The sequence below is a fragment of the Electrophorus electricus genome, chromosome 25 (assembly GCF_013358815.1).
Source record: "Electrophorus electricus isolate fEleEle1 chromosome 25, fEleEle1.pri, whole genome shotgun sequence".
Taxonomy (NCBI): domain Eukaryota; kingdom Metazoa; phylum Chordata; class Actinopteri; order Gymnotiformes; family Gymnotidae; genus Electrophorus; species Electrophorus electricus.
In genome coordinates this window covers 4,253,500-4,266,788 of record NC_049559.1, presented here as the reverse complement: position 1 = coordinate 4,266,788, position 13,289 = coordinate 4,253,500, and the positions used below count along the sequence as shown (strand labels likewise).

General features: G+C 41.7%; 1 protein-coding gene across 1 annotated transcript in view; it reads right to left on the bottom strand.

Moving 5' to 3' along the window:
• Nucleotides 1-13,289, bottom strand: part of tmeff2a (transmembrane protein with EGF-like and two follistatin-like domains 2a) — a 71,458-nt gene that overhangs the window by 33,811 nt on the left and 24,358 nt on the right. Inside the window, 1 exon segment of the mRNA XM_027006793.2 lies at nucleotides 7,418-7,547. Within this exon segment, the coding sequence (XP_026862594.2) occupies nucleotides 7,418-7,547 (130 nt within the window).

Sequence of the window (13,289 nt, the reverse complement as noted above, 5' to 3'; positions counted from 1 at the left end):
ACACACACACACACACACAGACACACACCACACACACACACACACACACACACACACACACACACACACACACACACACACACACACACACACACACACACACACACAGAGGTCTATCATATTTACCAATACAAACACAAGAAAAGCAAACAAATGAGCATGCAAACCCATATTATAAACCAAGCGCTGCACACAACATAACTACAGCCATGGCTGAACAGATATGTCAAATAAATATGAATATAAATATCAAAAGAAGCAGCTTCACTCGGTGGCACCTCAGAAAATCTTACACTGTGACTGGAGAATAGGAAATAAAAATCAGTACTGTAAGACACACAAGAGCATCAGTATCTGCTCACAACATATCTACACCAGTTTTCTGAACCAATGACAGCAAGAGTTTGGTTCACTTGGATTTTACATGGTTTGCAACAGAACCATGGTTCTTTGGTCATTGCAAATAAATTATTTTTACCAAAACAATGCAAATTCAAGCATCTCTCAGAATCAGGAGCAAACTGAACTACTTAAAGGCAGATTAAAGGTGTTTAAACTGTTCTACTTAAATATAGATTAAAGGTGTTTAAGTTGCTCTACTTAAATGTAGATTAAAGTTGTTTAAACTGTTCTACTTAAAGGTAGATTAAAGGAGTCCAAACTGACATTTGGGTCCTTATAGTTCCCTATAGATTAACAGAACTCTGTAAAGATGAGCAAAAAAGGCCCTGAAAAAACGCAGCTATCGGCTTGATCTTACACTGAAAATATGAGAGAACTCTAACCTTACGGTGAGGTAAAATTATTTTAAAAAATCCAACATTACATTTTTTTCTAAAAAGAGAAGCATTGGCATGCCTGCATTTAGTATTTTGTACCTCCTCCCTCATCTAAAACACCAACACTGAATTGTCTCCTACAGTACTGGATGGATTGAGAAAACACCATTCCCCCATGTAACATCTTTCTCAATCCTTCAGAGTCCTTGTTTCTTGCTTATGGCTCTCCTCTTTTGCTCACTACTTGGGTTTCAGTGAACCAAAAAGACTGGTTCCTGGACCTCAACTGTATGCACCAGCTTCGTCTGTTAGGTGTACACCAGGTTCGTCTGCTAGGTTCACCAGCTTCGTCTGTTAGGTGTGCAACAGGTTCGTCTGCTAGGTTCACCAGCTTCGTCTGTTAGATGTGCACCAGGTTCGTCTGTTAGGTGTACACCAGGTTCGTCTGTTAGGTTCACCAGCTTCGTCTGTTAGGTGTGCAACAGCTTCGTCTGTTAGATGTGCACCAGGTTCATCTGCTAGGTTCACCAGCTTCGACTGTTAGGTGTGCACCAGGTTCGTCTGCTAGGTTCACCAGCTTTGACTGTTAGGTGTGCACTTGGTTCGTCTGCTGCGTTCACCAGCTTCGTCTGTTATGTGTGCACCAGGTTTGTCTGCTAGGTTCACCAGTTTATTATTTCTTTTGTGTACGCTGTAGCACCCAACAGGTCCTTGACCTGCTGACTACAAAGGATGTACAGGAGGAACAAGATTGCGACAAGAGAGAAAAAAGATGTCTGAAGAAGAAGATAATGAGGAATACAGCCCTAATCACGATGAGTCGGCTTCAGATGAGGAAGAACTCCCCTGAAGACCATCAAGCTGAAATAGAGATATTTTTTTTGTCAAAGAACAAGCTTCAATGGTCCTCATTCCCCTGGGTTGTTCAGGGTAGGACAGCAGGACACAGTGTGATGAAGATAACTGCAGGGCCTATGAGATTAGCCATGTCCTATGTCAAGGACATCAATCAATCTTCCATTTCTTTATTACACCAGCCTTTTAAAAAATCAACCTTGAAATGACAAATATGCAAGGTTTCATAAACGAGGGAGAAGACTGGACGAAGATGGAGGCCATTGACCTGTGTGCTTACATGGGTCTGCTAATCCTGGCTGGTGTATACAGATCCTGCGGGGAAGCCGTATCCCGTCTTTGGGGGAGAATGGAAGGGCAATGTTTTGTGCCACGCTGCCTCCAAATGTGTTTCACAAAATCTCAAGAATGATTAGATTTATATGGTCAGGATAATAAAAAGTATACTGCATTTACAAGAATATTTAAGAATAGAATGTCCTTCCATTAAACTTGATGAAGCTGTTTTTGCACATTGTGCTGGGCTTATAACGGATTCATATTCAACACATTTCAATAAATTGTTAAAAAAAAAAGAATACATTGTAGTTTAATAACAACAGTAGTGACTAAGTTCCTTGTGTGTGTTGTTTCGTCCTGTAAAATGAAGTAAAATGTAATGAGTAATATTCAGCTAGCAGGATTTATTACAGGGGCATGCTGAAGGTGGTTATCTTTGAGTCTGAGGTTAAGGGGAGCATCTTGAAGACGTTACAAGGGCTAAATGCTGCAGAGCTGAAAAACACTTATGTTTAATTTATATTTTGATGAAAAAATATACTTGTACTTCAATTTCCGTTAATATTCTGTGCCTTCACAGCTTTTTCACTTTTGGCATCCACGTTGTTTTTGGTATATTCCTTGTTCCGCTTCCAGTTTGTGGTCAATAACTCTCTCTTTCTCACACACGTTCTCCTCTCTTCCTTTCTCTCTCGTTGGCTCTCACTGTCTCTCTCTTTTTCTCTCTCTCCTTCTCTCTGTGTCTTTGGACTTGATTTGTGTGAACATTTAGGTGATGGGAGTGCTGTAAACTCCACTGAACCTAGCAGACCTTCTGCAATATTTGGGCTGGTATCAAAAGTCTTGTATTTCAGTGTACTGCATGACAGCAAAAACCGCAGTTTTGAAATGTATTCTTGTCATAAAGCGTAAAAAAATTAAATAAATAAATTTGAAATATGATAGAGGAAATCAATCCAAATTTTAAATGAAAAAATTGACTCTGTACATGGAACAAAAACGGATTATTATTATGGATTTGTTTTCCAACTGAGAGGGCGTCATAATATCATCCGTCCCTCCATCCTCCATAAAACAATCACAAGATCAATCATTTGCAAGCTATTAATGTAAATGCATTATTAAACTCACACTAATTTGATCTGATATCATGAAAGTGAAAAATTAATGAGTAAAAGATACCATAAATGACAGGCCAGCAAGAGTAGAAAGATGAAAGAAAGAAAAGAGGAAAGAAGAGTGAGGAAATGGATGAGAGGAGAGGGGATGAGAGAAGAAGGGAAGAGGATAGAGGAGGAGAGAGGAGGAGAGGAGATGAAGAAGGAGAGATGAAGAGGAGAAAACAGACCTGCTGCAGCCATTCTGCCCCAGTAGAGACAAAGACAAACACTCTCCTCTTCTGCTCCTTGTTTCACTAAATTACTTTTCACCCCCGGAACATATAAAGGAGACATGCACATGTTCACTCACTGATGCGAAACAACACCCTGCGGTTACTGAATTATGACCTCACCTGCCAGCAGCACAGACAGACATATGAACACAAAGACAAACACAAAGAACACATTTTAATCGAGCATATTTAAATCTTTATCTTATTTGGGCAGTAAATTAAGATTTTTCTTCATGAGATTAATGATCTTACCTAATACTTTCCACGTATAATTATTCATCCATTTAAGAGAAGTAATTATCTTAACCCATTGACAGATAATTTTGCTCACTTCAACCATTAATTCCCTAAATATCAGGAGGTATTTTCTGCATGTACACACAAAAAAACATACGTTTTTCTAAGTATTCTCTGTATAATCTGTAGTTGACTTAATTTTATCTATTTCAAATAAACTCTTCTTCCTGACTTCATTCTCTCTCTCTTTTTATATCCCCTTTTCTGTCATTCTCTCTTTCTGACACACACACACACACACACACACACACACACACACACACACACACACACACACACACACACTCTCTCTCTCTCTCTTTCTCTCCCTCTCTCTCTGAACATCCCCCCGAGTCTGGAGAACTCTGGACCATTTAGGTGCTCTTTAATGGAGTCTGACTCAGCAACAATCGAAGTACAAAACATCTGTCTCTGTGTAACACAGCAAAACAGTACCTCACCGCCCAAAACTGGAGTAAGAGTAATGTTAGTCAGGCTTCATAACAACAGACTGTTTGTGTCCCACACTTTTAGGGCACGTTCATCCTGGGTTCAGCAGCAGTTTAAGAATAAACATTTCCTTCGCCAAGGAGAGTGAAAACGTTCAATTTCATTTATAAAGCCAAGCTTCAAAACCATATGAGCCTACGGTTATTTACAGAATAGCAGAAAGGATCCAAAATCCATCTCAGATAACCCGAGTGCCAGTATCTGTAAAGCATTTTGGTGTTTGAATTCTGATCTTGGATTTTTGTGACCATCACTATAAATAGGTGAATCTGATGCGAGAACCTCAGTTCTATTCTTAGATAAGCTCACATTCTTTCAGAACAGCTACAAGTTCCTGTCTCAGCCACTAAACCTGCTGCTCAAACATTCCATCCTGAATGTAAAAATTAATGCATAGTGCCAAAATTACTTAATGCAGCCATTCGCTTTGCTGGCCGCCTCAGTGTGTTTAATTGTTCTGCAGTCACAGCAGGTGACCTAAGTAATGGCAGATTCGAAATTTGATGTGCATCTGTGGTCACGCGCTCCTTCAGAGTCTGACTGAACGGGCTGCAGGTCAAATGTCTTATAAAAGTCATCTGCTGTGTTCATTTCCCATTTTGTATATGCACAAAACAACAAAGTGTGGGGTGCATAAAGCTAGTCGTTACCTAGCAACGCGTCAGCAGTGTGGTGCAGTTTTGGTGTGAAAAACACTTGCTGATATTCATGATAACAGCATGGGTTTATTTTACGCCAATACTGTATCGCCCCGCTGAAAGAACTTTTTAACCAATCGGTTTGTAAGGATGGAACTAACAGTTGTATAAGCAAGTCTTTAACACACACACACACACACACACACACACACACACACACACACACACACACACACACACACACACACACACACACACACACACACACACACAATCCAATTAGCTACTAACACCCCCAAAAAACCCCTGATGAAAATGGAAGGCATGAACTATCACTGTTGCTATTGATTTCACTTTTCCTCTTATCTATAAGTGACATGAAATGAAGGGTGTATTATACAATGTAGTCCACTAGCTTTCAAACAGCACTTCTGATGAGGAGATTCTCACCACTCTCAGGTGCACAGTTCCGCTTCTGCCTTATTGATCACAAAAACATAACATAGTGTCATGGTTTCAAGCTTGCCAATGTCAAGCAAGAAATCATGAAATAAGAAAGGAATAACAGCTGTGGCAATGATGAAGAAGAAAGAAACACACAAGCAGTTCAGAATATGCAAATACACTATAGAAGGCTTTGTTGTACTGGGCTACCATAAAATTTAAAGTAAACAACTTTTAGCAAGTATAACTGAAGTGATTATTCTGTCATTTCAAAGTTCAATTTGAAACTTTTAAGATTCTAAATTCTCTTCACTTTTTTAAGTCAAAACCACAAACAATTTTGCACTGTGTATTTTGTACCAGTTGGCAAATAAATAATAAAATACATTAAATAATAGTAATGCAAGTAAAGACAGAGGAGTTGAGTAAGTTAATTAGCCTCTCTGCACACTGGTGACTGAAAAGAGTTAATGCACCTTTAGCTTTAAATTAGATGAATCAATTACTATAAAAGCTCATCTCTTGAATAATTCAATTGCGCAATATATATTTTTTTACACTGAGACTGAGGCGAACCAGTAAGAAGTGGCCAATTACGCAGCTTTTATGTCTACTGTGATAAGACGGTACAGCTTACTGGTTTGTTAGGGACACATTTATTCTTTGCTTTTTTTACATGATTTTTTAAATGTCAGTTAGTCTATTTGCAATGAATTTTTCAAGTAATAAAGTGACTGTAATCTGGGTATAAAAGGTGAAATAGGATACATATTACACAACCAAGTTCCTCAGCTTTATAGTGACTTCCTGTCTGTCTCTAGAGACATCCATCCACATGTCTACCTGCCTTGTCGATATACACCATGTCACTCTCTACTTCCTTACTTACCGTTTGATTTATAACACTAACCACCCGTCCCCCCCTTCAGAATATTGAAATGAGGCGTTTAGCCAGTTCGTCTGGCTTTTGCTTCTCTTTAGGAAGATGATTAATCAAGATCTTAATAAATCATCTGATACCCACGCCTTCAGTTTCATTCAAATGCCTGTCAGTTGCTGTAAGATGCCTGTCAGGGCCATATGGTGCGAGACTCAAAGCTCGTTGCCTCTATCATGATACCAAGATTCTTGTATACTGCTGTACCAATCACAGGTCAGTTAATTACATCCACATTCACATGGTAATGATTATGATGTGGTTAACTGGTTTTCAATGCGTGCTTTTATCGCAAAACTGAAAATGAAGGATTTATGCACTAAAATGCTGAACTCGGTTAGTAGATATTTAAGAGTAAATGTTATGTTAGCAACAGGCCAATCCACTTGGCTTTTCTGGATACCCTTAAATAACCTCTGGTTGCTTAGAGACATGCTCAGTCTGGGACAGGTAATTGTTCCTAATTGTGTTCCTAATGGGTCATGGTTTGGCTCGTGTGTCATTTACTTAGTCAGTATTTAATTTTTTGGTTCAATACAAGACTATTTACCTTCCTACTCAGCAATAGTGAAATGTACAAGATGACCTTGGTTCTATGAAATTCACAGCATTTTAAGGTAAAGCTTTAAATCAAAAAGCAACAACAACAAAGAAAAACCCCTGATGAATTTAATTAGATCTGGAATTGTGCAGTGAGGATAAATCTGAAGATGAACCTTTAGGCTCGATTCATAAAATAAGCCACAACTGCTTTAATTCCATTCAAAGTACCTTTTATCTTGATGACTGTTGGAGATGTGACCCAGTCCTGGAGTTTGCTTTTCTTAATGTGGCTCTTGTGTTTTAAGTCTTTTTAAACAAATGTAAAAATAACTCATTTACCTCTTTCAGACTTCCCTTTGACTGCTAAGCCAGAGGGGCTTTATATTTTCTTAAACACAGTGATGTCAGCATCATTATAAGTCTCAGTTATGTCTTACAGGTCTCCACCCACCATAACCGCAGGTATGTTTTCATGATCTATGCAAGTGTTTCCCACTTCCGGGATGGAGGCCCTTTATGCTGCAGGATTCAGGTGCTCCTGCTCTTCCCCACCTGCTTCAGCTCACTGAGGGCTCAATAATTGGCCCTCTATATGAATCATGCATTGAAGTGAGGAAATTGCATAGCAGAGTGGGAGTTACAGCAACACACACACACACACACACACAAAGCAGAGCAATGTGGGGGAGGGGGTCAGACTGAAGTGGGGAGGTACAGTAATGCACACACACACACACACACACGTACACACACTCAGACTTACCAACAGGACATGATCCCTCGGAGAGCACCAGAATCTCAGTCTGCTGTTTGCAGGCATCCCTCCGCAGCAAACACTCATTCTCATAGTTCTCGTTATTGGAGCCGCACACTGGGACATAGTCGTTGTTACACTGATGGAGAGAGGAGAAATGAGAAATTAGAGAGGAGAAGTGAGAAATTAGAGAGGAGAAATAAGAGAGGAGAAATGAGAAATTAGAGAGGTGAAATGAGAGGAGAAGTGAGAAATAAGAGAAAAAATGAAAGATGAGAAATGAAAAAAAGAGAAATTAGAGAAACATTAGGAGAATTGACAGGGTAAGAAGGATTTGGGATAAATGGCCAACATATCAAAATACACAGTATTCCACTTAATATGGGCCAGTATAATATTTTGAGCCACTATGAATTAAGGCTTTACTTAGAGTTCTGGACATCTTCTATTTTATGTGCTTCTGAAGCTTCTTGCAGAAGATAAATATGCAGAGAAAGACTGAGGCCATCTTTGACTTTGCCTGTTTAGAATTTCATAAGGCTAATTTCCAGACACAAAAACATATGCTAATGAAGTAGTTATGTGTTTCCCGTGCTCCTGCTTTAATCAGCAAATTAACTCTCAGCTATTACCTATATAAGTACCATTTAGATTGCAGTTAAATAAATACACATAATTTTTTTCTCTTATAATTTCTTGCAATATCCACACATATATTTAAGGCTTAATTAATGTGTTATGTAATGATTATTAAATAACTATTATTAACATACATAATTTGTATGACTACAAATTGGATCTTTTGTTAGGGTGTTAAACATGTACAAAACAGAGATATCACCTGCCAGGTTGTTTCTTCCAGGTGAAGCACCTGGAAGAAATTGTGTTAAAAGGTATTTATCAGGGCAGTGAGTGTTCATTAAAGGTGTTTATCAAGGCAGTGAGTGTTCATTAATGGTTCCCTTTTGGCTATTGGCAAGCCGATACGTGCAGCTTATCTATAGGAAACATTTTCACATTATAAACATTATATGGAAAGTAATTATGGGACATGAATTCACTTTTTCTTGTATGAAGGAAAGACATTTCACTGGCTCTTAACATGCCAAACACTCAACCTCCAGGTCATGTGACTCCCTGAAGAATCTCTATGGTAATTTACAGGAATCTTTCTTACATTACTTAAAACAGGAAGCCTGAAAAGAGGTTTAGGAACCCCTGTTTTAAACCACGAGACATTTGTGCCAAAAACCTTCCATGAACCTTGATGCCGTTTTTCTTTTAGGCTTTGTTTAATCCAAGCAACCCTGATTTGTGCATAAACAAAGTGTACAAGGAAATGAAGAGGACCGGCCTTCACATGTCTGGACTGAACTCAGCTATTTTAGCAATTCCTGCCTCTGAAGAACGGCATTTGGGTAAACAGCTAGCAGAGGAAAAAATGGCTGTGTGCGTGTGTGTGTAGAATATAAATGAAGGCACAGGAAAGAGGACTGAAATGTATCCTGGCAGCCTTTTCACTTCCCAGGTTCTCAGGTGGCAGTAGATTGGCTATTACTGGGCAGGGTGAGGTCTGAAGCCTGGCCAGTAAACAGGAGGCAACACTTCAGGGAGGATGCACCTTGGACACCTTGGTCACGCTTATCAGCATTTAGTTTTAGGGATGAAAAAGAGTTGGAGATGAAAGATGGGAGTTGCAGGTCGTGCCCTGTTATTGCAACTGAAGCCGTATAAAACAAAACCCACAATCAGAGCTGGGGTGCTGGTTGCACATCAGTGACAGTGGCTGTAGCTCCCACTCTAGTCTTTAATAGAAATACATCCTGCCTGTTTCACCAGAAAAGCCCAAAGCACCAAAACAGTCTTGTTTGTACTGCTTCTCTCTTTTTCGGAGCATGCAGTGGGTGTGGCGTGGTGGAGACTGGCGTACAGCCACACCTCATGTGGGTATCTGGGGCGAATATGCAAATGCCACACACGCCTCCACCTGGCCACGGCATGGGAGAGAGAGCCTGTCTGCGCCCGATGCCATATGCACAGTGGACTGGGAACCCGAGAGCGAGAGAGATGGGCGAGGCACTGGCCTGTCTGTTCACACGCTGTCCTGGCCACAGCATGGACAGTGGCCAGTTGGTAAGGGGTTAGAGAAAAGAACCGTGCCCAGTAATTCTGGAGGCTGCTCTGTGCCTGCTGCTTTACACATCGAGAGGTGGCATAATGGTGGGGCCTGAGCCAGGGAGGGCGAGCCGGTAGAGTGGGAGATCAAGAGGAAAAGAGAGGGAAAGATGAGAGAGAAATAATGAGATGGAGAAACAGCAAGGGCGGACATGCGAAGGCGTCACTTTGGTCATGCTGGATAGGGCGATAGACAAGGAAGAGGTTTATCATTCGAGAATAACCTCACAGAATAGCTGATTGTGTTCCTAGTCATTTCAGGAAGGCTTTTTAAAAAAATGTATTTCAGCCTCTCCTTTAACAAGGAACATTATGGCAAACAAGAAAGAACCATGATGAGAAGCAAGTGGCTCACTGTTACGTTAATCAAAATTACCGGACAACTACAGGAATCTCAAAGCCTCTCTCCTAGGGAAAAAAAAGGGAAATCTATTAAAAGATATAGATTGATGAGAGACAGATAAATAGAGTTAGAGTGATACATACACAAAGATAGACAGAGAGAGAAAGACAAATTGAGAGAGATACAGAAAGAGAGAGAAGATAGAGTGGAATTAAAGATGGGCAACTGTGCTCCAAGCCACTCAGTGAGAATAGAGCAGCACAGAGATTGCAGGATATAAAGAGATAGAGAAATCTCATGAGAAAAGAATGATAAGTTATGAAAGACTGTGTGGTCTCAAAATAGATGCAAGGGAAGCAGAGAAAGAGGAGGGGACAGAGAGACTGAGGTAGAGGCAGAGAAACCGAGAGATAGAGGGAGAGAAACAGAGGAAGCATGGAAGAATAGAGCTTTGGGAACTGCCTTCTCACTGCTTTCAAAACCCCCTTCTTTCTCTGCATCTCTACAGCTCAGAGTTTTCAATCAAGCTTAGCTTTTAGCTAGGCATGATGCAACAGCGTGAAAGATGCCCTGAAGGACCCCGGGGTGTCTTGAGAGGCGCCTGTTTTGTCGAGCCCCTGCGATTCAGTCTTTTTATACTTGGCCCCCCCGAGGGAAGGGGGGGTATTAGAACCTCCATCCTTTAGGAAGCGTAGCTGTAGATGTGGGAAGCGATAGCAACTGTTCTCCCCACAGCTGAAGGCACTGTTAAGCAGTTTGGCACAGCTACAGGAGAAAAGGACTGACAAGCGTTGATCTGATTTTGGTCACATGCGTTAACAGCACATCACATGGAGCTTGACTGCTTAGGGTGCTATTGCTGAAAGGGATGTGAGTCAGGGGCTGTGTGCAACAGCAAGTCTCTCCATATGCCAGCACTGTAGAAAAGGAAAACCAGTTTGCTTAGGTATAGACAGATCCGGATAAATGGATGGCATAAGGACTTCTGGAGAGATATAGCAGAGAGATGCACACTGCTGGAAAGAATGGGACTTTAGAATATGTTCCAAGAAAGATGGTAGCATGTGATTAATAACAACATAATCCAGACCCAGTGGTGTCACTCACACACAAATGCAGTGTGAGGACATGCCGCAACCAGCCCAGACAGGTGCACTGTGAGCCACTGATGACATGCAGTCTTATAAGCCACACACACTAATAGGTGACATTATCACACAGTAATGTGTTTGCTCACAAAGGTGATTTGTTGCGGATGGTAAACTGTGTCTTATATTCAATGTGAAGTGCCTATATGCCATATTTTAAATGATGTGAATCTTTGTATAATGCCAGGACCCGTATAAGGCAGTACCACTAACGATCTGCAGGGGGTGCTGTGACTCTTGCATGTAGAAAAGAAACCGTTCGCTCACTCCTGCACACATTTCTGTCATTCCCTTTTATTCCCATACACTACACGAGTCGGTAACCGCTGTCCTGGCATCCTACAGCAGTGTGTTGTCCAGCACAGAGGCCCACTTTTAACACATCACTACTCACTCATTGTCCAGTGCTGCGAAACTGATGCACGTTTATGAGGATCTGTGTTCCCTAAATGTGTTGGTTCATTTGTAATCTCAGTGACAGTGAACATGGGGAGCTATCGGATGATGTAAGAGGTCTGATGGTGTGTTTTAGTACCATGTGACTACTCATTCCTGCCTCCATTTTTTTCAGTACATCTATCAATTAATCAGACCTCGCCTCCCACTTAAGCATTAATCAATCCTTCCATTAGGCCATCCATTCATCCGCCTAGCACCACAAAATAAGTCCATTCATCCAGCGACATGTCAATCCATCCGTGCTAAACGTGGCAAGTCCGAATGAGCTCGCACAAAGAGGAATGGCCTGTACTGAGACAAGCAATCAGAGTCGGCCACGGGAGGACAGTGCGGACTAACTAGAGATCAGTGCTGCAATAACTCAGACCTAACACTGTGCAAGACTGCGTAAGCCCCTCTAAGACATTAGGAACAGCTACTGTGTACGTGAACGCAGCAGATCGGGATGAGCTCGATGAACCAGGGACACGGCTGATCTAAGAGAAGGGAACCCAGACCTCCAGAGCTGCACGCACACAGCAGCAGCAAGATGACTCACGTGTGCCGCTAAAATGTGCATGCGTGCGATTACTGTGCATGGCTCACTCGGTTCATTTTAGCATGTGTTTATTTTAGCGTGTACATGTTTGTGTACTGCGCATAGGCTCTGCATGCCTGTGAAACATAAGTATGTGAGTGAGCGAGTGTGAAATCCAAGCATGTTATATTTAAAATGGCAAGATGTCTCAAGGGCTAATGCCAGTCCCCCATATGGTCTCTCAGTCTGGAGACACTAATGGAGAGGCTTTGAATGAAACGGAGTAAAGGCAAAAAATAAAAGTATCCTTGTGCAAGCGACTCTTCCTTGGGATCTACAGAAGCTTGATAAGAAATGGGCATATCAAGTTAATTATGCATCCCGCCACATGATCCCGTGCACCACCATCATTAGACATTATGTATCCCTACTTTCACCCAAAACGCCTTTGTGAAAACCGACCTCTGGACGCATTAATACGGCTGAGGCAGCATGAGTTGAGAAACATGAGAGCTCACAGTGATGTGGAAAGTGCACGGTGAGTGAGAGGCCATGATTGCAAACAGCCAGGGGAGAGACATGGAGCGTGGCTACCGACATGCACTCACATTCTCCCTCAATTTAACCTGACATGTGCAAAGACACAGTCACAGACAAGCTATCTGCCCCAACCCCCCCACCTTTCACGTATGTTTGCAGCTGCACTATCTGCTGCGTATCAGTTAACAGCATCTGATCCTTATCAGGAGAACAAATCTGTTGAAGGCCTGAAGGGCACGAGGGAACGTGGGCCGCTTTGAATTCCAGGACTTTGACCCTGGCTGACCGCGGTGCTCCACTTGTCCTTCTACAATCCCTCTATCAAGTGGCCTTTAGTGGAAATCCGAAGGTCGGCTCTAAACGGCTTTGGCTCAACCATGGAAGTCTGCGGGGAGGGCAGGTTTTCGGACTACTTGCAGACAGGCCTTGGAATTGTCTCGTCTGGTTAGTGTATTACACGTCGTACGTGGTTTCTCTCACAAAGACAAACTTCTTCATTATGCAACATACGTGAATACTAGTACTGGAATAAAGTGACTGTGGCTTTGAGCCCCAGGTGGAACATCAGACCACAGGGAAATAAAGCAGCCGCGTCCGAGACGCTGCATTTGAGTCATTCATGCAGTGCGAAGGGTTTGGCACAGTGGTCCTGACACGTTAAAAGCCCCAGGATGACAGGACAGAGAAGCAAAAACAGGC